The sequence below is a fragment of the Engystomops pustulosus genome, chromosome 6, assembly GCF_040894005.1.
Source record: "Engystomops pustulosus chromosome 6, aEngPut4.maternal, whole genome shotgun sequence".
In the NCBI taxonomy this organism is placed as follows: domain Eukaryota; kingdom Metazoa; phylum Chordata; class Amphibia; order Anura; family Leptodactylidae; genus Engystomops; species Engystomops pustulosus.
Genome location: NC_092416.1, coordinates 104,980,856 through 105,005,857, shown reverse-complemented (window position 1 = coordinate 105,005,857; position 25,002 = coordinate 104,980,856). Strand labels below are relative to the sequence as shown.

Here is a 25,002-nt window from a genome sequence, read left to right as displayed (position 1 = left end):
ACCCCCAGCTTAGTAATATATGTATCCCATATATAGCCCCAGCTTAGTAATATCTGTATCCCATATACAGCCCCAGCTTAGTAATATATGTATCCCATATACAGCCCCCCAGCTTAGTAATATACTGTACCCCATATACAGCTCCCAGCTTGGTAATATACTGTACCCCATATACAGCCCCCCCAGCTTAGTGATATACTGTATCCCATATAGAGCCCCACAGCTTAGTAATAAACTGTATACCCCCAGCTGAAATCTGGCCTCACATAATATATACAACAACCCCCCCAGTATAAAATAATTACAGTCCCAAATAATATATACACCCCCCCAGTATACAACAATTACAGCCCCATATAATATATACAGCATCCCCCCAGTATACAACAATTATAGCCCCGTATAATATATACAGCATACCCCCCCCCCACAGTATACAACAATTATGGCCACATATAGTATATACAGCATACCCCCCAGTATAACACAATCATGGCCACATATAGTATATACATCCCCCCCCCAGTATAAAACAATTATGGCCACATATAGTATATACAGTACCCCCCCCCCCTAGTATAACACAATCATGGCACATATAGTATATACAGTACCCCCCCCCCCAGTATAACACAATCATGGCCACATATAGTATATACAGTACCCCCCCCCCAGTATAACACAATCATGGCCACATATAGTATATACACCCCCCCAGTATAAAACAATTATGGCCACATATAGTATATACAGTACCCCCCTAGTATAACACAATCATGGCACATATAGTATATACAGTACCTCCCCTCCCCCCAGTATAACACAATCATAGCCACATATAGTATATACAGTACCCCCCCCCCCCAGTATAAGACAATCATGGCCACACATAGTATTTAGAGTACCTCCCCTCCCCCCACTAAACACAATTATGGGCACATATAGCATATACAGTACCCCCCCCCCCAGTATAACACAACGCCTCCTTACTCCTCCTTTTTAGCCTCATATAATTAATGAAATTACATGAAAAATAATAAAAATACATACTCACCTGCAGGCAGCTGCTCCCTCGGCGCGCGGCTCCGGTCTTCACGCGGCTCTTCTGTGAGCCGCACCTCCGCATAGTGACACAGGCGGCGTGACGTCTTGACGCCTGTGTCACTAATTAGAACGGAGCAACGCAGCAGCCGGAAAGGCGCTGCGTCGCTCCGCATATAAATCGCACCTGTGTCTTAAAGAGACAGGCGCAATTTATTTAGCTGGTGGGCGATTCGGGCGTTAACAGGCGCCTGAATCGCCCACTTTAGAGCGGCGAATTTCGCCGCTCTTTAAAGGGATCCCCATTCTGCCGCCTGAGGCGAGATTTTCATGGGGAAAATCTCAGATGCGGCCCTGAGGCGAGCAATGTCATCCCCATAAGAATCCTGCAGTGCTTCCCATACAGTTGTATTGAAACAATCCCTCAAAACCTTTTCAGCCTCCGCAGACCATATCCTCGCTGTGTGGATAACAGCTGGTTCTCTCTGTAGAAGAGGTGGGTACACAGGGCATAGGTGCACAAGGTTGTGATATGCTCTTCCCAGGGGAGGTAGGGCTGATGACTTATATGCCTCCTTTAGGTTGGCAAAAAAGAGGTCCAGTGTTTTATTTTTCCTTGTGTTGCAGGATACATATTGTATGAAATTTGACAATGCAGATGTTGGACAAACGTGCTTAAAATCTCCAGACACCAGAAAGAGGGCCTGGCGGTGCAGTGTCTGCAGCCGGCTCAGCACAGATTGTAGGACATCACAGGCAGTACCAGCATCCGCAGAGGGGTGCACATAAGCAGCTATGACAATGACATGGGATAGTTCCCATGGCAGATAAAATGGTCCCATGCTCATAGCTAACAGTCCAATGTCTTTACAGCAAGTTTGCTCCTTAATTGTAATGTGCCTAGGGTCACGCCATCCTTCATTCACAAATATTTCCAGCCCTCCTCCTCTCCTATTACCGCTATCCCTTGTCCTGTCTGCGCGAAAGAGTATAAAACCTCCCAAGGAGATGAGTGTGTCCGGAGTAAGTCCAGTAAGCCAAGTCTCTGTAAACAGCATCATGCTGCACTCCCGAAACTCCTGTTGATACCGGGTCAGCACCGTCAGTTCTTCCATTTTATTTGAGAGAGATATCACGTTTCCCATAATGATGGAGGGTAGAACAGGTCTATGACTTCTCCTCCTGGCTCTCCGAAGAGCTCCATCCTATCAGGGAGAAATGACCATAAGGGTCTTTTGATTCACGAGGCTTTAACCATCCTCGTCCACGTTGCAAAAGTGAGTTCCGAATTAAATGAGTCTGTGTCCAGCGCTGGAATTTGACTAACTTGAAAGAAAAGACAAACCTGTCCTTGCAGAAAGTTAGCTCACAACAAGACTGATAAGTTTATTGTGGGACTGACATTTATAGAAAACCATAAGGCACTTTACATAAGGCGTGTAATTAGAAAAGCAGCAACTATAATTGGGTGTTCTCACCCAGGAAATGTAACACTATTTGGTAACTTTACACAAAGGAGTATAATACTATTGGCTACATGCAAATACTGAAACTTCCCAGGTGTTCACCTGGATACCTTCCTCTAGGTGGTGCTAGCGAGCACTAAGTCTTTGTGTGCTTTGCTCAGGGATGAACCCCACCCTACTTCAGTTATCACTACACAAAGTTATATGAAATGAATACTGAATCTTTAAAATGTCCGACAATATGTAAAATGGCATCTGAGTCCAGTGTAATATCTTTAACAATCCCTACAGCCTCATCTCCTTCTTCTCCTCAGTTCTTGGGGGATGTCAGGTCAGATAGCATGCTGCCCTGATGTGTCACTGAGCTCCAGCAGCTGTTCCCTAGTGTATACAATAGACCCCGGCTCCATAGAGGCTCTCCAGACACCAGTATAGTTTTAAGTGAAAAAAAGTATTGCAAGGGTATTGCAAGGATCAAAAGTATTGCAAGGGTCCCAATCGAAATCCTTAGTCCGTTGTCCTTAATTCAATCTCTCTTAAGTAGAGTAATAGAAGTAATAAAAAAGAGAATAAGAAAGAATAAGCTCATAGGTGAGCAGGAGCTGCTGTAACAGGCTGCCACTCCAGGCAGCACCTACATGTATACATGTATATAAGAAACCCCTCTGTGCCCCCAGCATATAAAAAATTACATTTTTACCCCCAAATATATTACTATACAGCAGTCCGTGAATAAATAATACTGTACCATTAAAAAGTATGTGTGGGTCCACCCCCCAATAATTACATAATATATGGTTCCCCTGTGAAATATTTTAATGAATTAATTTATCTATTTAATATAAATTTATACAACTTGCCTATTTATTCCTTTACACATAGTATCTGCACATTATTTAATTCTATTCTTACCGTATTTTAACAAAAAAAAAAAAACATTGACTCGAGTATAAGCCGATGGTGGGAAATGCATTGGTCACAGCCTCCCCAGTTTATAGCTAGCAAGCCCTCTGTAGTATACAGCCTGCCAGCCCCCTGTAGTATAAAGCCTGCCAGCCGTCTGTAGTATACAGCCTGCCTGCCACCCCTCCCCCTCTTTTGCCAATAGTAAAAAAAAAATGTCACCTCACCGCTCCTGTTGCTGGTGCCGTGGGATGGGGAGAGATGCACGGCCGCGCCCTGACGTCAGGGCGTGGCAGCGCATCTCTTTTACAGTGCGACGTACCCCGTAAAGCACCCGCTTCGCACTGACAGCTTTGGCTGCAATCGATTACTATTGCAGCCACTGACAGGGACCTCCCATGGATCCGAACGGACGACCCTGCCTGCACCTCATTCTTTGTACCTTCTTGCTTTAATCTTTTTTTGGCTGCTGTGTGATCCTGCTGCAGGCAGAACAAGTCGAATGGTGAGGGAGTTTGTAGAGGACATATACCATAAGCTTTGTCTTCTTTTACCCCTATCATGTCTTAATGAAAGATCTTCCCTTCCTCTACTTTTGTGAGACTGAATTGTAACCTGTGAAAGTCAACATAGTGTGATTACATGTGATCCTGGTAGAGGGGAGGGTTAAAATGTTTGAAGTGGTTGTCCAGTGACAATAAGGCTAATCGCTTACTTGGATAGGGACTAACTTGCTGACTATGCAGTCTTTGGTGGGACCCCCGCAGGTCACAAGAACGGGCGTCTGTTGTACACCAGATGAACATCTTTGTGTCAAAATTGAATCTCTGTTATTTACCGTTCATCTGTGGTAAAACGGACCCCTGTTATTGTGATCTGTGGGGTCCAATCACTGAAAGCCTCACCAATCAGAAAGTTAGCCCCAGTGGATAGGTGCTAACTTTTTGTCACAGGAGAACCGCTTTAATAGTGCTGCTAGGAAAGTAGGAAAGTACATCCCATTACTGATGGTGGTAGTCACTGGTGGTAGTCACTGAAATCCCCCTAGCCCCACTGAAAGCTCCCTAGCACCATATCTAAATGTATAATATATACTGTAGATGGCAGCTAGCCAGCACTATAAGCTATTTATGAAGCTTTATTCTGGTCCTTTAAAGTAATACAAAATGGCAATGCACACCCTGTTGTACAATATAATAGCTGCTATGATTTGAAGGTTCACATAATAATCAATTTTAGTGTTACTCCACGCACACACTGAACTCCTGATATTAGCACAGTTTGTTGAAGTTAAGAAGTTCTATCAAATGATTGCCATTTGTGTCATCTCTGATACCCAAGCAAAAACTTGTTTGGCTTAACGATTAACTTCATGGTGACATGCAGATCTATGCCCAAAGGCATGTTGCTGAAAAGCTTAATATATCTCTTGTACTTCACAGGTCTACTTCTTCAGATACAGCAAGTCGCAGCAATGAGGTAGTTGAGTTACGTCAACCTACAAAAAATAAAAACAATCGTCACAAACGTCTATCAAACATCTTTCACCGAGGAACAATACTTATGACTGGTAGTATTAGTGCTGGTAGTTCAGCCGGACGTTGGCCTAGTGAGAAGAAGTTAACAGAAATAATTGATTCAGTGCCAGGAGATTTAGTTGAGCTCTCCAGTCAGAAGAATTTACCTGGCATTCTCAAAATATTTGGCGATGATATTTCTTCTGGTACCAACTACAAAAGTGTTTTAGCTACCCCACGGTCCATGGCACAGGAACTAGTAAAAGAGGCTCTGGAAAGATATTCTGTGGCAGATTCAGAAACAGATGCCTTCGTTCTTTGTGATGTGGTAGGACGTTTTGTAGGGCATGAAGGAGAATGGAAGATGGAGTATCTGCGCATTGTTGGGGACCATGAGCGACCCTTGGTCCTGCAAGAAATGTGGAAGCCTAAGGCTGGTTTCTCACGGCGGTTTGAAATAAGGCGAAAGCAAGACGTGGTGAAGATGACTACAGCAGAAGATAATGAGACTGCAGGTGGGCATGGTGTGTAAAACTTAATTTTCATAAATATAAAAAAATTGTTTGCCAGTTTAGATTACCGATACATGTGATTTAAGACACAATTGAAAGTAAAAGTATATCATTAAATTAAAGGGGTATTCCCACTTAGACAAGTTTCTTACATGTATATGTACTCAGCGCATCAAAATAACACATTGGGGGTCATTTACTAAGGGCCCGATTCGCGTTTTCCCGACGTGTTACCCGAATATTTCCAATTTGCGCCAGTATTGCATTGTATTTCCCTGTATTGCCCCGGGATTTTGGCGCACGCAATCAGATTTTGGTGCATCGGCACTGGCATGCACGCGACGGAAATAGGAGGCGTGGCCGAACAAAAACCTGACGGATTCGGAAAAACTGCCGCATTTAAAAAACAAAAAGTGTCGCGGAGCTTGCACTTACCTTTACCAGGAATAGGCCGGTGTACTTGAGTGCATTTCAGCGGACTTCAGAGCAGCAGCGCCACCTGGTGGACGTCGGAGGAACTACCTTAGTGAATCCAGGCCGGACCCGAATCCACCGCAGAGAACGCGCCGCTGGATCGCGAATGGACCGGGTAAGTAAATCTGCTCCAATCTCTAATTCACTGTTATTAACAAAAATGCAGCATTTCACAGATATAAGTCCAACCTGTCTTTATCAGTCCTGCTGTACACAATTTCAGTTGCCCCTAGATCTGACCCTGTAACTTCAGATTGGGGTCAGACGCCATCTTGGATTTTTGTGTGATATTGTGCAGATGAGATTTCTGTGTCTTGTGCCTGGAGCCACGCGCTCTGCAGTCCTAGCACGGAGCTCACACTGGCACATACACTAATTCACTTCCTGGCAGGAGATTGTTAGCAGAGAGAGGCTTCAAGGAAATAAGTGACCCGGGGGAAGGGGAATGCAGGTACATATCTGCGAGATGTATCAGAGCTCACATTGTAACAGTCTGTCAGCCTCTTGTTATTATCTCATGCATCTCTGTCCTGTCTCATCTCTCTCTATGTGTTATTACAATGTCAGAAGCCAAATGAAAGTGTATATACTCCTTGTACCCTGATAATGTAACCATATTGTCTCCCCACAAATCTAGATGGATAATACAGTAATGTGTCTGCCTAGAGAGCCTCTGCCCACACCCTGGGATTTTACATTGAGCAGCATAGAGAGTGGTAGGAGCTAAAACAGCAATAAAACTGAGTAAATTGTAAAAGTAAAAAGTAAGTGGTTAAAATGATCTTTATTGTGTTAACATCACTAGGGGATTGATGTGAGAATTTTCTTTTGTGGGAAAACCCCTTTAAATTTCCATTCTAAACATATTAATAACCTATGATGTCGATAAGTCTTTAATATAAGCGGGGTGCAAGGAAAGAATGTTTGCCTTCTGCTTGCAGGGTTGGCACCAATGTTGTCAGCCTTGCTACCATTCACTTAAATAATTAAGTTAAGCATATCTTTCCTTTCTTCTTCTTTCATATAATTGTTAGACTTCAGATCACTTAATTTCATTAAATCTTAGAGAATTTGTTTAGAATCTTCCTGAAAACTGCAGTCATTTGTTTGGGGTTTTTTTGGACGTATATTTTGATTCTGAAGCTATTTTGAAGTTGTCTCAAACCTTTAGTATATTGCATTTTATGTGACAAACACTGACTCAGGAATGAGAAAGTATTTTGCGTTGCTTGATAGCTCTAAAAGAGTGAAAGCGGCCTCAAAATGCTATTTTCATTTATTATTCCTTTGATCTGAAAAATGTATAGGAAAAATGTATAAAACACATTCACAAACTTTAATAATTTAATGTATAGATTTTAACAGTACCTGATTTTCAGGTTTGTTTTATAGATTTAGAAAAAAAATACAAGGCTTTGCTATATAAAATCTATGCAGTCGCAAGTCTGCATCTGGCTCTTCTTCCCTGACACACTCTGCTAGTGGTGTAGATTTTAGCCACAGAGAGCAGAACAAGAGTGAAGAAATCATGTGATACTTTTTAGAGGCTGAGTATATTTGATGGTGAGCTTTTGTCACACATGATGTTATGCATGAAACTGAAAATTCACAGTATTTTATACACAATAGGAAGTGATCAAAGGATATTAAAAAACACTTTAATGAGGTACAAGTACGTGGTCACCCGTGCGAATGTGCGGACACGTTTTACACCTGTTTTTCAGGCAACGGGAGGTACCATTTTCTGATAGGGGGACTTAGGGCACTCCGGACAGCAAGTTGTTTCAGGTTTGGTGGTTACCGGAAGTACAGGAGAGGGGGAACTGGAAATATTTGTCTTAGTCTTGTATTTTTATGCAGAATCGTTTCGAGTTCCTTGGCAATGTGACGTAGGATCTCCAGTTGTGGGCTGCAAGTGGGTACTCTGGCCTCCTGTTGGGTCTCCTTATATGTGAGTAAATGGTCTCTGTTGATGGCTGCTTCTTTTCTTATTTGGTTGTCAGTCACTTTTGGTCAATAACCCAAGTGGATAAATTCAGACCTGAGCTCCAGGAGGTGTTTTTCCAGGTCTGTCTTGTCTGAGCAAATACAGTTGTAACGTATGGCCTTCCTGTATATATTCAATATAGTTTATTCAAGGAGTAATGGAGTTCACATACATAAATGCAAAAGATCAGAACAATTAAATGTAAAGATTACAAATCAATATCGTTATAGGTCATGTAGAACCTGATAGGAGCAGTTGAGAAGAGATGTTCGTCTTGTAGAGTGAATATGCCATACTCCAGTCCATATGAGGCATAGAGACCCCGTGAGGTCCCAATTAGTGTATAATCAGATATATGAGTATACAAACAATTGTGTATTGGAAAAAATAAAAACAGAGGGGGGCTGCAGAGGGGGGGGGGGATTTAGGAGATGGCAGGGAAACAACAGGGAAAAGGATGTCACATAAAATCGGGTCAGTGAATAGCTGGGTATAGGCCGGAGTGCAGAGGAGAGTTGTTCTAGGGTGACCGTTGGGATAAAAAGTCAAATCTAGAAATCGCTGGAGTACCATTGTCTAGTGATACAACTGTAAATCAGGGAGACCAGCTCCACCGGCTGTTTTAGGGTCAAAATTTTCTACCCCACTCTGGATCTAGAGGGACCCCAGACAAAATGTAACATGGCAGATCAGAGTCGCTTGAAGAAAGAAGTTGGGGGTAGGAGAGGGGCGCCCTGAAAGAGATATAGGAATCGCACATTGGGGCACATTTACTAAGGGTCCGTGGACCGCGATTCTGTCGAGTTTTCCAAATATTACCCTTTTGCACCGAATTGCCCCGGGTTTTTGGCGTACGCGATTGGATTGCATGCTACACAAATCTGGCACGATTCGGACAAATCACGGAATTTAAAATCGAAATTGTGTCGCAAGATCAAGCACTTACATGCACCAGGAAGAAGAAGGTGAACTCCTGAACGGTAAAGCGACACATGAAGGAAATTGGACGCAGGCCCGAATCCTCGTCGGACAACGCACAGCAGGGATCACGACGGGACCCACTACTGCAGACATTGCCAGATCATGCTTGACAAAGGTCGAGATGACCGAAACGTCGTAAATTACTTCTGATCTGTATAGTAATACATAATCTATGTTCATTTTTTACGGTGAAGGCTCCACTGTGTGAAATATTCACTAAGATAAAAAAAATCTAAGAAATCCAGTTTGGTGTGTGCCATGTTTTCTATGGGGACCAGGTAAGTTAATCTGCCCCAATATGTCCATTTTAAGGACGTTAATCTGCCCAAACCAGGATAGCCTTTTTTTGTTATAGAAGGCGGGATCAGTCAGGGTGCAGTCAAGCAGGGGGGTAGACCAGTTCCGAATCAGATGGGATTATGGTACTTTATGGAGCCTGTACGTCAACCAAAAGGAAACTGTCCTGTGAGGCCTGGCTGTATATGATGGATTGTTTGGTATGTTTGGGGTGAAAGCTGTTATTTCTAAGGTAGGCCGTTCTGTTTGTTGGTTTATGGTATATTGTTGTGGTTAAATGGTTGTCTTTAAGTTGAATTGTAGTATCCAGAAAATGTATCTCCTTATCTAAATAGCTGATTGATGGTGGCGAGAAAGTTGTTGTAACCCTCATGGAATTAAAGCAGGTCTCCTCGCCTACAGTCCAGATGATCAGGATGTCATCAATATAACTGAGGTAGATCATGGGTTTTGTGGTGTATATAGATAAGAAAGCACTTTCCAGTTCAGCCATAAAAAGATTAGCGTACTGTGGTGCACACCTTGAACCCATTGATGTTCCCATACACTGTAGGTAAAGATCCTCTCCAGAAGAGAAATAGTTGTGGGTGAGTTCTGTCACCAGTTCTGTCGGTAGGTTATGTTTATCCATGTGTACCCGACATGTACAGAGATTCCATGGTGGCCATAATTGTACCATTAGGATATGGACCTACAGCCTTGAGTTTATTTAAAGTAGTAGTGTCCTGGATGTAGCTAGCAGTATTTCTGACCAGGGGTTTTGGGAGATTTTCTACCCAGCCTGAGATGTTTTCCGTCAAGGTGCCAATGCCAGAAATAATAGGCCTTCTTTGTGGATCTTGGGGAGCATCTAGAAACCACCTGGCTTTGGGATGAGAATGTTAACCTTGCGTTGGATATCGGTTGAAAACTTCTTGTTCATATCAATTAGCTGATTCTTGTAGGTCTCTGTAGGGTCACTCTCAAGTTTACTATAATGGATGGGGTTGGACAGCTGTCTGTTTTTCTTCCTTGATATAGTCAGAAGTATTCAAAAAACCTTTGTCCTCAGGTTTTATGATGAAATGTGGGTTTGCTTTCAATGATTGAATAGCCCTTTGTTCCTGTAGGGTTAGGTTTATTTCTTTTCCCCAAGTTTTCAGCTTTCACTTTTTTTCTAAAGGAGTGGGTCAGTTTAGGGTGGATCACTAAGTAGGATGCTTGAGTGATACTTTGGCATCGATTTGTGACACCGTTCCAGTGTTTGAAAAACACACATAAAAAAAACAATGTTAGTGCTCTAACTACACAATAAAACGTTAAGATTGAGAATTCCACAGAACGGTCTCACCCAGTTCCTTATTCTGTGGAATTCTCAATCTTAACATTTTATTGTGGAGTTAGAGCACTAACATTGTTTTTTATGTGTGTTTTTCTGGCTAATTTGGGAGTGTGCCAAGTTAGTAGCTCCTCCAGTATTTGCCTCCCTTTTTCCGGACACTGCAACACAATTTTTACTGTTCCAGTGTTTACCAGTTTTTTTCTGGGCACATTAGAGATGCTCTGTCCAGTTTCCCTTTACTCTGATTGGTAGTTCAGGGTGAAGCCTGAGACAGCGTGATAGGCTGCCCAGACACGAGCTCTCTTCTTTGGAGACGCCTCTGCCCTCCCATTGGTGATCGGTAGAGATGAGCGAGCACTAAAATGCTCGGGTACTCGTTATTCGAGACGAACTTTTCCCGATGCTCGAGTGCTCGTCTCGAATAACGAACCCCATTGAAGTCAATGGGAGACTCGAGCATTTTTCAAGGGGACCAAGGCTCTGCACAGGGAAGCTTGGCCAAACACCTGGGAACCTCAGAAAAGGATGGAAACACCACGGAAATGGACAGGAAACAGCAGGGGCAGCATGCATGGATGCCTCTGAGGCTGCTTAATCGCACCATTATGCCAAAATTATGGGCAACAGCATGGCCATGACAGAGTGACAGAATGAAGCTAGATAGCATCTAAAACATGCAATAATTGACCCTGACACTATAGGGGACGGCATGCAGAGGCAGCGGCAGCAGGCTAGAGAGTGGCATGGCGACATACCCTAAATGGACTCAGGCTTCAAACCAATGGGTGGCAGAGAGGAACCAAAGGAGGTGAGCAAGAAGCGCTCAAATAATATCGGTACATGATAAAAGTTTGCCAGTATATTTTGTGGATTACACAGCAGGGTGGCGACAAAGTTAACATGGAAGCCATGAAAACAACCCAAAATTCTGCCTGACACAGCTCGTTTGATAAGGGGACCATGTATGGAGGCAGTGAACTAGTAGTAGATTAAAGGTTCTGCAGTTAAAACTATGTTAGTTGGATCTTGGCATGGAGTTGGCGCTCCGCTGCCAGGCGAGCTTTCGCCAATCCAAGCCCCTGTCTCTAGGCTACTCCCCAAACAGCACTTCTAAGAACCTTTTGTATAAGATCAAGTGTAGTAGCGTTCTTATAAGTTTAGGATATGGCGGGTGAGGGGAATGTAAACAGATGCGCAAGAAGCGCTGAAATAATATTGGTAAATGATAAAAGTTTATTAGTATATTTTGTGGATAACACAGCTGGGTGGCGACAAAGTTAACAACTTTGATGTGGAATCCATGAAAACAACCCAAATTTCTGCCTGACACACCTCGTTTGATAAAGGGACGATGTATGGAGGCAGCTATATGGACGACTTTTGGAGGTAGCAATGGAGACAACGTGTGGAGGCTGCTATGGAGACAATTTAATTTGGATAGTGCCTGTATGTGGCAGTCCCAAAAATTTTTCAAACCAGAGGAGCAGGTAGGTGGCCCTCCAGAAAAATAGAATAGATTGAGTGCCTGTATGTGGCAGTCCCAAAAAGTTTTCAAACCAGAGGAGCAGGTAGGTGGCCCTCCAGAAAAATTGAATAGATTGAGTGCCTGTATGTGGCAGTCCCAAAAAGTTTTCAAACCAGAGGAGCAGGTAGGTGGCCCTCCAGAAAAATTGAATAGATTGAGTGCCTGTATGTGGCAGTCCCAAAAAGTTTTCAAACCAGAGGAGCAGGTAGGTGGCCCTCCAGAAAAATTGAATAGATTGAGTGCCTGTATGTGGCAGTCCCAAAAAGTTTTCAAACCAGAGGAGCAGGTAGGTGGCCCTCCAGAAAAATAGAATAGATTGAGTGCCTGTATGTGGCAGTCCCAAAAAGTTTTCAAACCAGAGGAGCAGGTAGGTGGCCCTCCAGAAAAATGGAATCGATTGAGTGCCTGTATGTGGCAGTCCCAAAAAGTTTTCAAACCAGAGGAGCAGGTAGGTGGCCCTCCAGAAAAATAGAATAGATTGAGTGCCTGTATGTGGCACTCCCAAAAATTGTTTAAAACAGAGGAACGGGTCGGTGGCCCTCCAGAAAAATTGAATAGATTGAGTGCCTGTATGTGGCACTCCCAAAAATTGTTTAAAACAGAGGACCGGGTCGGTGGCCCTCCAGAAAAATTAAATGCATAAAGTACTAGAGCAAGAGCCAGTGGGCCCTGTCAAAAAATAGCCAGTTTCCTCTGCTTTACTGTACAAAGAGGAGGAGAAGGAGGAAAATGAGGAGGAGGAGGAGTGGATCAATTATTCAGGTTGAGCTTCCTTCACCTGGTGGAGATTGGAAATTATGAGAAATCCAGGCTTTATTCATCTTAATAAGCGTCAGCCTGTCAGCGCTGTCAGTCGACAGGCGTGTACGCTTATCGGTGATGATGCCACCAGCTGCACTGAAAACCCGCTCGGACAAGACGCTAGCGGCAGGGCAGGCAAGAACCTCCAAGGCGTACAGCGCCAGTTCGTGCCACATGTCCAGCTTTGAAACCCAGTAGTTGTAGGGAGCTGTGTGATCATTTAGGAAGATGGTATGGTCAGCTACGTACTCCCTCACCATCTTTCTGTAAAGATCAGCCCTACTCTGCCGAGACTGGGGACAGGTGACAGTGTCTTGCTGGGGTGACATAAAGCTGGCAAAAGCCTTGTAAAGCGTACCCTTGCCAGTGCTGGACAAGCTGCCTGCTCGCCTACTCTCCCTCGCTACTTGTCCCGCAGAACTACGCACTCTGCCGCTAGCGCTGTCAGAAGGGAAATACTGTTTCAGCTTGTGCACCAGGGCCTGCTGGTATTCATGCATTCTCACACTCCTTTCCTCTGCAGGGATGAGAGTGGAAAGATTTTGCTTGTACCGTGGGTCCAGGAGAGTGAACACCCAGTAATCGGTGCTGGAATAAATTCTTTGAACGCGAGGGGCACGGGATAGGCAGCCTAGCATGAAATCTGCCATATGCGCCAAAGTACCAACGCGTAATAATTCACTCCCCTCACTGGCCTGACTGTCCATTTCCTCCTCCTCCAACTCCTCCAACTCCTCTTCTTCTGCCCATACACGCTGAACAGTAAAGGACTCAACAATGGTCCCCTCTTGTGTCTCGCCAACATTCTCCTCCTCTTCCTCCTCATCCTCCTCCACCTCCACCTCCTCCGATATGCGCTGAGAAACAGACCTAAGGGTGCTTTGGCTATCAACAAGGGAATCTTCTTCCCCCGTCTCTTGTGACGAGCGCAAAGCTTCCGACTTCATGCTGATCAGAGAGTTTTTCAACAGGCCAAGCAGCGGGATGGTGAGGCTGATGATGGCGGCATCGCCACTGACCATTTGTGTTGACTCCTCAAAGTTACTCAGCACCTGACAGATATCAGACATCCACGTCCACTCCTCATTGTAGACTTGAGGAAGCTGACTGACCTGACTACCAGTTCTGGTGGAAGTTGACATCTGGCAGTCTACAATGGCTCAGCGCTGCTGGTAAACTCTGGATAACATGGTCAGTGTTGAATTCCACCTCGTGGGCACGTCGCACAACAGTCGGTGAGCGGGCAGTTGGAGGCGGCGCTGCGCTGCCCTGAGAGTGGCAGCATCTGTGCTGGACTTCCTGAAATGCGCACAGATGCGGCGCACCTTCGTGAGCAAATCTGACAGATTGGGGTATGTCTTGAGGAAACGCTGAACTATGAGATTTAACACATGGGCCAGGCATGGCACATGTGTCAGTCTGCCGAGTTGCAGAGCCGCCACCAGGTTACGGCCGTTGTCACACACAACCATGCCTGGCTTCAGGTTCAGCGGTGCCAGCCACAGATCAGTCTGCGCCGTGATGCCCTGTAATAGCTCTTGGGCGGTGTGCCTTTTATCGCCTAGGCTCAGCAGTTTGAGCACCGCCTGCTGTCGCTTAGCAACGGCACTGCTGCTGTGCCTAGAGCTACCGACTGATGGCGCCGTGCCCACGGATGGTAGTTCGGAGGAGGAGGTGGAGGAGGGGTGGGAGGAGGAGGAGGCATAGTAGGCCTGAAACACCTGGACCGAGGTAGGCCCCACAATCCTCGGCGTCGGCAGTATATGACCAGCCCCAGGGTCAGACTCGGTCCCAGCCTCCACCAAGTTAACCCAATGTGCCGTCAGCGATATATAGTGGCCCTGCCCGGCAGCACTCGTCCACGTGTCCGTGGTCAGGTGGACCTTGTCAGAAACGGCGTTGGTCAGGGCACGGGTGATGTTGTCTGACACGTGCTGGTGCAGGGCTGGGACGGCACATCGGGAAAAGTAGTGGCGGCTGGGGACCGAATACCGAGGGGCGGCCGCCGCCATGAGGTTGCGAAAGGCCTCGGTCTCTACTAGCCTATAGGGCAGCATCTCCAGGCTAAGCAATCTGGAGATGTGCACATTAAGGGCTTGGGCGTGCGGGTGGGTTGCACTATATTTGCGTTTCCGCTCCAGCGTCTGGGGTATGGAGAGCTGAACGCTGGTGGATGCTGTGGAGGATCGTGGAGGCGACGATGGGGTTTTTGTGGCAGGGTCCTGGGCAGGGGGCTGACTATCAGCTGACACAGGGGAAGGAGCAGTGGTGTGCACGGCCGGAGGTGAACGGGCTTGTTGCCACTGAGTGGGGTGTTTAGCATTCATATGCCTGCGCATACTGGTGGTAGTTAAGCTAGTAGTGGTGGAACCCCTGCTGAGCCTGGTTTGGCAAATGTTGCACACCACAGTCCGTCAGTCATCCGGTGTTTCCTTAAAGAACCTCCAGACTTCTGAAGATCTAGCCCTCGCCGCAAGAGCCCTCGCCACGGGAGCTTCACTAGTTGACACATTTGGCGCTGATGCACCAGCTCTGGCCCTGCCTCTCCGTCTGGCCCCACCACTGCCTCTTCCAACCTGTTCTGGTCGAGGACTCTCCTCCGTCTCAGAAGCACTGTGTTCACCCGGCCTCTCAACCCAGCTTGGGTCTGTCACCTCATCATCCTCCGATCCCTCAGTCTGCTCCCCCCTCGGACTTCCTGCCCTGACAACAACTTCCCCACTGTCTGACAACCGTGTCTCCTCATCGTCGGACACCTCTTTACACACTTCCACTACGTCAAGAAGGTCATCATCACCCACAGACTGTGACTGGTGGAAAACCTGGGCATCGGAAAATTGCTCAGCAGCAACCGGACAAGTGGTTTGTGACTGTGGGAAGGGTCCAGAAAACAGTTCCTCAGAGTATGCCGGTTCAAATGCCAAATTTTCCTGGGAGGGGGCAGACTGGGGGGGAGGAGGCTGAGGTGCAGGAGCTGGAGGAGTGGCGATTTCGGTGACATGGGTGGACTGCGTGGAAGACTGACTGGTGGACAAATTGCTCGAAGCATTGTCAGCAATCCACGACATCACCTGTTCGCACTGTTCTGGCCTCAACAGTGCTCTACCACGAGTCCCAGTAACTTCAGACATGAACCTAGGGAGTGTAGCTCTGCGGCGTTCCCCTGCTCCCTCATAAGCAGGTGGTGTCTCACCCCGGCCAGGACCACGGCCTCTGACCCCTGCAGTAGTTGGACGCCCACGTCCCCGCCCTCGTCCTCTACCCCTAGCCCTCGGGTTAAACATTTTTAAAATGAGAGTTATAGCTTTAATTTTTTTTTAACTTTTTTTTGTGTTTTTTTTTTTTTTTGTGTTTTTGAGTTTTTAAAACCAAACAATGCTATCCTATTGCTATGGCTATTTTCTAGCCAAGTATGAAAGCACACTACTATGCCAGATGAGATGACACCGAGTTATTAAACAAAATAAACGTAAAATAAAAAAGGACAAATGGCAGACTGTGCCTAATTGAAATCCAACCCCTACTAAATTTTCCCACTTCGGTCTTTGCAATGGATATGTGCGTCACTAAGCGCAAAACACAGCGGTCGCAAGTCTCACTACAAATTGCTGACAATTGGCTAGTAGATGCACTGCAGCAAGTACAGCCACCAGCAGATCAACCAGAAATCAAATATATAACGCTACTGTAGGCGTAAGCCGTTTGGATTCTCCTATGGCTATTTTCTAGCCAAGTATGAAAGCACACTACTATGCCAGATGAGATGACGCTGAGTTATTAAACAAAATAAACGTAAAATAAAAAAGGACAAATGGCAGACTGTGCCTAATTGAAATCCAACCCCTACTAAATTTTCCCACTTCGGTCTTTGCAATGGATATGTGCGTCACTAAGCGCAAAACACAGCGGTCGCAAGTCTCACTACAAATTGCTGACAATTGGCTAGTAGATGCACTGCAGCAAGTACAGCCACCAGCAGATCAACCAGAAATCAAATATATAACGCTACTGTAGGCGTAAGCCGTTTGGATTCTCCTATGGCTATTTTCTAGCCAAGTATGAAAGCACACTACTATGCCAGATGAGATGACGCTGAGTTATTAAACAAAATAAACGTAAAATAAAAAAGGACAAATGGCAGACTGTGCCTAATTGAAATCCAACCCCTACTAAATTTTCCCACTTCGGTCTTTGCAATGGATATGTGCGTCACTAAGCGCAAAACACAGCGGTCGCAAGTCTCACTACAAATTGCTGACAATTGGCTAGTAGATGCACTGCAGCAAGTACAGCCACCAGCAGATCAACCAGAAATCAAATATATAACGCTACTGTAGGCGTAAGCCGTTTGGATTCTCCTATGGCTATTTTCTAGCCAAGTATGAAAGCACACTACTATGCCAGATGAGATGACGCTGAGTTATTAAACAAAATAAACGTAAAATAAAAAAGGACAAATGGCAGACTGTGCCTAATTGAAATCCAACCCCTACTAAATTTTCCCACTTCGGTCTTTGCAATGGATATGTGCGTCACTAAGCGTAAAACACAGCGGTCGCAAGTCTCACTACAAATTGCTCACAATTGGCTAGTAGATGCACTGCAGCAAGTACAGCCACCAGCAGATCAACCAGAAATCAAATATATAACGCTACTGTAGGCGTAAGCCGTTTGGATTCTCCTATGGCTATTTTCTAGCCAAGTATGAAAGCACACTACTATGCCAGATGAGATGACACTGAGTTATTAAACAAAATAAACGTAAAATAAAAAAGGAAAAATGGCAGACTGTGCCTAATTGAAATCCAACCCCTACTAAATTTTCCCACTTTGGTGTTTGAGGTGGATATGTGTGCCACTAAGAGCTAAACACAACGGTAGCAAGTCCCCCTGCTAATTCCTCACAAAATGGTACTAGATGCAAATAAAAAAAAAAAAAAAGTAGAACGTTATTGTAGCCCTAAGAAGGGCTGTTGGGTTCTTGGAGAATCACTCCTGCCTAACAGTAAGCTAATAGAACACCCTAACGCTTTCCCTGACCAGCAGCAGCTCTCTCCCTAGCGGCATCCAGACACAGAATGATCCGAGCAGCGCGGGCAGCGGCTAGTCTATCCCAGGGTCACCTGATCTGGCCAGCCAACCACTGCTATCGACGTGTAAGGGTACCACGTCATGCTGGGTGGAGTGCAGAGTCTCCTGGCTTGTGATTGGCTCTGTTTCTGGCCGCCAAAAAGCAAAACGGCGGGAGCTGCCATTTTCTCGAGCGGGCGAAGTATTCGTCCGAGCAACGAGCAGTTTCGAGTACGCTAATGCTCGAACGAGCATCAAGCTCGGACGAGCATGTTCGCTCATCTCTAGTGATCGGCGATGAATTACCGCCCTCACCCGCTTGGGGGGGGCTTTCTCCTCATAGAGCATGCATGCACTCGCTCGCGCACGGCTCAGTATTGCCGAGACTATGCCGGCGGCTGCACGAATATAATCTGTATGATGTGCAGCCGCGACACTATGTACACCTGAGACTAACCTTTTGCTTCTGATGACACACCGCCCATTGACTGGGGCTGTAGAAACGTGTCAGGTGATCCACAATCGGACAGGAGTACAATATAGCTATGAAAATATAGCAACACCTTAGTTCAGCAATGGAGGAGGAGATATGAAGAGAGCAAGACTGTGGATACATCTATACCTTGTCTCACTGTCCCCACACTGCTGAAAGCCTGAATAAAATTGTTAGTTCAGTGGCTGAAGAGTGGCACAATTTTAAGGTTTATCATTAAATTGAAGTTTTAAGTGTTCTCTTTTCAGGCAGATTTTCTATTGTCCTAGTCACAGGCCTATCTATCATTGTTAACTAGTCCCCCATTCCCATTCTCATGATAAGCTTGGTTGCTCTCCTCTGCACCCGTTCCAGTTCTACAATGTCCTTTGGGGCCAAAAACTGGGGCCAAAAACTGTCCACAATATTCCATGTTCGGTCTGACCAGTGATTTGTAGAAGGGCAAAACTATGTCCATGAGAATCTATTACTCTCTTGATAATCCCATCATTTTATTTGCTTTATTAGCCTGGTCACTAAAATTGGTCACTAAAATTAATTTCACTAAATAAATTAGAGACGCTAAAAAATAACTTTTAATAGTATTGTTTAAAAAATGCCAAAATAACCTTGTAAAGGATCAAGAGGACAGTTGGCCCTAAATAAGACCCATACACTTACTTTCTACTAGCCTCTCCTTTTAAGTTGTATTTACAATATCCAGTATGCCCATAGGCTGACTGGTATTAATGAAGGCCAATAGTATTAATGAAGACTATTCTAGTCAATAGACCTTATGTGTTTTGGCGAGTGTCACCTCCTCAGGGGTCTCAGTTTCACTCACAGTTTCTTTATTATTTAAAATTTCTTTTCAGGTCAGACTAGATTGAATTAATAGTGTATGACAAAAGGATAGATCAATGATGGCGAACCTTTTAGAGACCGAGTGCCCAAACTACAACAAAGACCCACTTATTTATCGCAAAGTGCCAACACAGAAATTAAATTTTTTGATTCATACTCCATTCTCTGTCAGTTTTCATTGATACCAGCACCTGAGGACACCAATAAAGCAGAAAATAGTCCCAGGTAGAGCTGTCACTTTAAAATAGCTCTGTGCACAGCAAGTCCCGGGCTGTCTGGGGCTGCAGGAAGATACCTGGAGTCATCTCTGGTGATGGCCTGAGTGCCCACAGAAAGGGCTCCGAGTGCCACCTCTGGCACCAGTGCCATAGGTTAGCCATCACTGGGATAGATGATCAATAGTAGTATGTTTTTTACATTCATAATCACATCCCTCCCTGTCGCTTACATAGGAGCCCACACTGAGACCATTCGCACCCAAATGCAGCCTATTCTGGCTATAGGTTCCTTTACATGTGATTTTTTTTATTTTTGGGAGCTCAATGTATCTTTGTAGCATCATCACATGTCCTTTAGGAATTGTCCAACATGCAATATAATAACATCAGTGATTATTGGCCATTGTATTAAGGCTGAGAAGGTGTGATCCAAGCTTTTGGGGTTTATTAACCACACTCTACTCCACAATACCCCCTCTACTAAGGTTGCTTAATATTGTGTCATTAAAATCACAGGTTGCTTTGTTGCAGTCAGTAATGTTGCGGACTGAAGGCTATAGAAAGCTTAGAAGAGCCACTTGCAGTGTCCACATGCATCCAGCTCCACATGAGAGCCACCACTTTCACTGCCCACACTGAATGCATATATTTAGTCTTTCCACTACTGACGTGACACTGACATCTGCTTCATCTGCTGTACTGCTAGTTCTGGTATCACTGCTTGCTCAGAATCACTTTGGAGCCTGTAGCTTGAGATCTATTACACATCACATTCATTCTTTTCAGTCATTCCTCCCTTACTGACTGGCTAGGAATAGATTGATAGGCTAAGCTGGCAATCTATAACCTTCATAAGTGTATATCACATTCTACACGGCGTGCAGCCTATATTATGACATGCCGCCAGGCTAAGGATGTTGTTCCTAATAAGGATCCCTTTACAACACACCCCTTCCTATACTTCAATCAGGAGGACTGCAGTTTCAACAGGAAACTGACTGTTAAGAACATAATTGTATTTTTTGTTTCCATGACCCCAGTACATAACCTTAAATTTATCTACATTAAACCTCATTAGCCATTTCACTGCCCAATCATCCAGCTTCCACAAATCCCCCTGTAATGTTATATTTTCAGCCTTGGTATTAATTACTTTACAGAGCTAAATATAAAATACAAATATTGAAACTCTAATGTTCCATCTGAAACACCCAATCAGTGTGCAATAAACTTGAGACCATTTACAACTTCCTTTGCAAGTCCTTTGACCTACTATCCATCACTGAAACGTGTATCCAGCAGGATGACACTGCATTGCCAGCTGCACTGTACTAAAATGGTTTGCAATTTTCTCACTCCTCCAAACCTGAGAATGGGCAGGGAGAAGGGGAATGTATACTACTCTCTCTGCAGTGCACTTTACAGGTCATTCCTCTGGTTCCCTCTCTGACTCTCCCATCTTTTTAGGGCCACACCCTCAGGATTTTCCGTCCATTTTTACTTTGTGTGGCTGTAGTATACTGTCCTCTTGGCTAACCATAGCAGTCCCTCACTTCTTACTCCTTGGCTTCCTAAATTTCTATCCTTTGATATTCGCGATCCAGTGGCGTGTTCTCTGTCAAGGATTCGGGTCTTCCGGCGATTCACTAAGGTAGTGCGCCTGATGTCACCAGGTGTTGCTGCTGCGCTGAAGTCCGCCGGAGTTCACTATCCTATCCTGGGTGCAGGTAAGCGCGTGTCAAGCAACACTTTTTTTAAAAAAAATTCCACGTTTTTCCCGAATCCATTGGGTTTTCCCAATTTACGTTGCAAGCACGCTGGTGCTGATGCGCCACAATCCGATCGCATGCGCCAAAAACCCGGGGCAATTCTGGGAAAAACAGCGCAAATTGGTAATATTCAGGAAACCCAACGAAAAATAGCGATTCGGGCCCTTAGTAAATGAGCCTTAGTAAATGAACCTTAGTAAATGAACCTTTGTGTGAGAGTTTATTAACACGCCCATCTCCCTTTCTTCCTTTCGACTCTTATCACTAACTACTTCTTTAAGACTCTAACAACTCTCTGATTCTCTCTCTTGCCAAACTGGAAAATATGCTTGACTTGGTCTTTGCCTGACTATCTTCAGTCTCTGACTTCACTAATACTTCCATTCCACTTTCAGACCATAACCTTTTATCATTTACTGTAAATAGTTTTTTCTCCTGTACAATATATGCCCATCTATCACACATACTGGAACTCGCGTGCCATTATTACTCAACATCTCACAAACTGTGCAGTCATCACTGTCCCCATCTCCTCTTTCTCCTGTCCTAACCCGGCTATTAACCATTATAATTATGTTCTCAAAAGTGCCAAGGATGAGGTGGCAAACAGATCGTGGAAACCTTGGCACATGCCCCAAACCCGTTTTCTCTGTAAGTGCTCTCAGAGTGCTGTGCGTCTGTGGAGAAAATCAAGCACCTCAAGCATCTTCAGACTTTTATATTTAAGAACCTACAACTCTGCCTTTCACCTTGCTAAGCAGGACTATTTCACTAATCTAATATCCTCACTCTCTAATAATCCGAAAAGGCTCTTTCATACTCTTCACTTCTTACTAATACCAAAGGTTCAGCCACCTGTCTCTGGTCTAGTGGCTACTTTAAAGATAAAATCAACTCTATTAGCCAAGAAATAATTTCTCAAACCACTCATCTCCTTTCCTTCGGTATCTCACCCTTCTTTTGAACCCTCTCACTGTTGGGGTTTTTCTGGGCTCAGTCCTTTCCTTTTTCTCCTCTATAATACCCCCATTGGACAAACCATCAGCAGATCTCCAGTATAATCTCTCTGCTGATGGTACCCAACTATACCAACTATACACATCACCCCAGTGAGTGTCTCTTTGCTGTCTCTAACTGTCCTCTTTTATCAAGAAACTTAATCTTTCTAAGACTGAATTTCTTCACCATTTACTAACCAACCCAACCCTGAACTTTCCATCTTGGTCTGTGTGGTCACCATACACCCGAGACAGCAGGCCCGCTGTCTTAGGGTTTTCTGGACCCTGACCTCTCCTTTGCACCATTTGTTCAATCTGTTGATCACCCTTACCGCATGCATCTCAAAAACATCTCTAGAATTTGCCCATTTCTTACAATTGAAACCTCTGTAACTCCCTATTAATTGGTCTTCCTCAGCATAAACTTTCTCCTCTCCAATCTATTCATAATTCAGCAGCCAGGCTTGTCTTTCAGAACAAATGCTACATGGATGCCTCTAGTTTGTGCCTTTCACTTTTACTGGTTGCCTATCCCCCTCTGAATACAGTTTAAAATAATCACCCATAACAAAGCTTTGCATCATGCTGCACCTCCCTACCTCTCCTCGCTCATCTCAGACCTCCCCACCCATTATCTTTGATCTGCCAGTGATCTGAAATTAATCTCTACCTTATTTTGAACTTTTCACTCAAGTCTCCAGGACTTCTCCCGAGCTACACCAATTAGACCTTTTAGACTAATGTCCAACTTTCAGACATGCTCTTAAAACCCATCTCTTTAGGCAAGCCTATCACACTCGCTTACTGTATGAAATTTCCACTCTCTTTACCCATCCTTTTTGCTCTTCCTGTCTGTTATCCAACAAACACCATATACTTCAGGCTTCTCTGCAGTCCCCTTGACTTTGGACTTTGCATATAAAAAGTTGGCTGATGGTTAGTTCAAGCAGCAGCATCTTTATTTAATAAATTATTTTACATTGTTCCTTTAGAAAGAATGGCTGAACCATTATACAAGCTCTTATACCTCTTGTGTCACCCACGTCATTATCGTACGATGTAAGCAATTTCGAGCAGGACCCTCAGTCCTTTTGCTCCATATGACTGTTTTTACTCTGTGTAATGTTTTATTTTATTTGTATATGTCCTGTATTGTTTGTAAAGTTTAACCGAATATGATGGTGCTATATTAACAAAGATTATTATTATTATTACTGCATAGTGACCAACAGATAGCACTCTATACAGTAATAATACGTAATAGAGCCGAAGCAGTTACAGCTCCTCACCAGAACTTAACCGGCATCGGGAAACAAGGGGTGTTAGCTGTATCTTACAGCTCACATCCCAGTGTAGCACCAGGACCTTACAGGCACAATCCCATATTTATTTTAGTGCAAACTGCTTGCACATGTATTTGTAAAGTTTCAGCGACACCGCAACCCATTGGGGCACAGTTACTTAAGCGTCCGAGTCGCGATCCCCGATCCAGGGTGTCCGCCGGAATGCACATCTGCAGTGATCCACATAGATCCTGCATGTCCCTTCCCGCTCAGGTCCCCAGAATTCACCTTCTTCTTCCTGGTGCATGTAAGTACTTGACTTGCGACACTTCGTGTGAAAGCGCAACACAATCCGACCTTGTGTGCGACACAATCCCTGGCACGATCCCCAAAAAGTCGGGAAACCTGACGAAAATGCCGCCGCGGGACCCTTAGTAAATAAGCCTTTTTTTGTTGTGGCTGCACTAGAAGGGGTGTTGCACCACATTTATCATGCAGTGTCCTAAAAAATTTTGTTGCACACTTTATGTTAAAGATGCACTGAAAAAAGTTGGTGTGCTCTGTCGAAGCAGTGCAGGGTGCGCCAGATTCATGAAGAACATGCACCACAATTCATGAATCTGGTGCACCCTCCACAGGCAAACTGCACCTAGTGCAGTTTGTACTGTTATTGATAAATGTGTGCCACTATGTCAGCCTATGCGATTGCATAGGCTGATGGTAATACCCTGTTTCCCCGAAAATAAGACAGTGACTTATATTAATTTTTGCTCCTAAAGAGGCACTAGGTCTTATTTTCAGGGGATGTCTTATTTTTTCATGAACAAGAATTGACATTTCTTGTTGAACAAAAATTAACATTTATTAATAAACTGTAGACATATAATCACATACATTAGCATAACCAGCCACAAAAGAATTTCTTTCCATGTACATATATGGTTCATTTACTGGTCCCAGTAGTTATGAACAAAAAACAAGCTTTTTTTACTTAAAGTCTTATTAACTTGTGGTACATCCTTATAACTGTCCAAACTTGGAATTCCATCAAGACTTTGTTACCACTATCAGTATTATTCATATACAGTCATATCATCGTCTTCTGGAACATCATCATAACCTTCCAAATCCTGAATTTCGTGGTGACTTCCTTGTAATTCCATTTCTTTTGACTCCATTTCTTTTAGAATCAATGGCCCAAGTCTCTCATGTTTAGCAATGGCACTTTCTTTAAAGGAGGACTTCTTGTCAAGATAGCCTGCTCGTAGGGCATTTGCAACGCATCCGTCAGTAATTCTATCACATGAATGTCACAACCTCTTGTAGTTTAGGCTTCACGAAGTTTCCACGCTGGTTTCGTTCCATTCTATTTTCAATGTAGTCATTCATTTCCATGCGCAAATTGTCCTTGAATGGCTTATTTATTGCAATGTCAAGTGTCTGGAGATAAGCCGTCATTCCTGCTGGAATCATTATGGAATCTATTCTTCTTTCATGAAGAAA

At 44.4% G+C, this 25,002-nt stretch overlaps 1 protein-coding gene across 5 annotated transcripts in view; it reads left to right on the top strand.

Annotated features, from left to right (window-relative positions):
• RASIP1 (Ras interacting protein 1) overlaps positions 1-25,002 on the top strand; it is a 600,616-nt gene that overhangs the window by 220,615 nt on the left and 354,999 nt on the right. For 4 of the 5 annotated variants that reach the window (XM_072110521.1, XM_072110520.1, XM_072110523.1 and 1 more), the window contains one exon: positions 4,853-5,451. In XM_072110521.1, coding sequence (XP_071966622.1) covers positions 4,853-5,451 — 599 coding nt within the window. The remainder of the gene's footprint in view (positions 1-4,852; positions 5,452-25,002) is intronic. The other variant, XM_072110522.1, reaches the window with a different exon arrangement.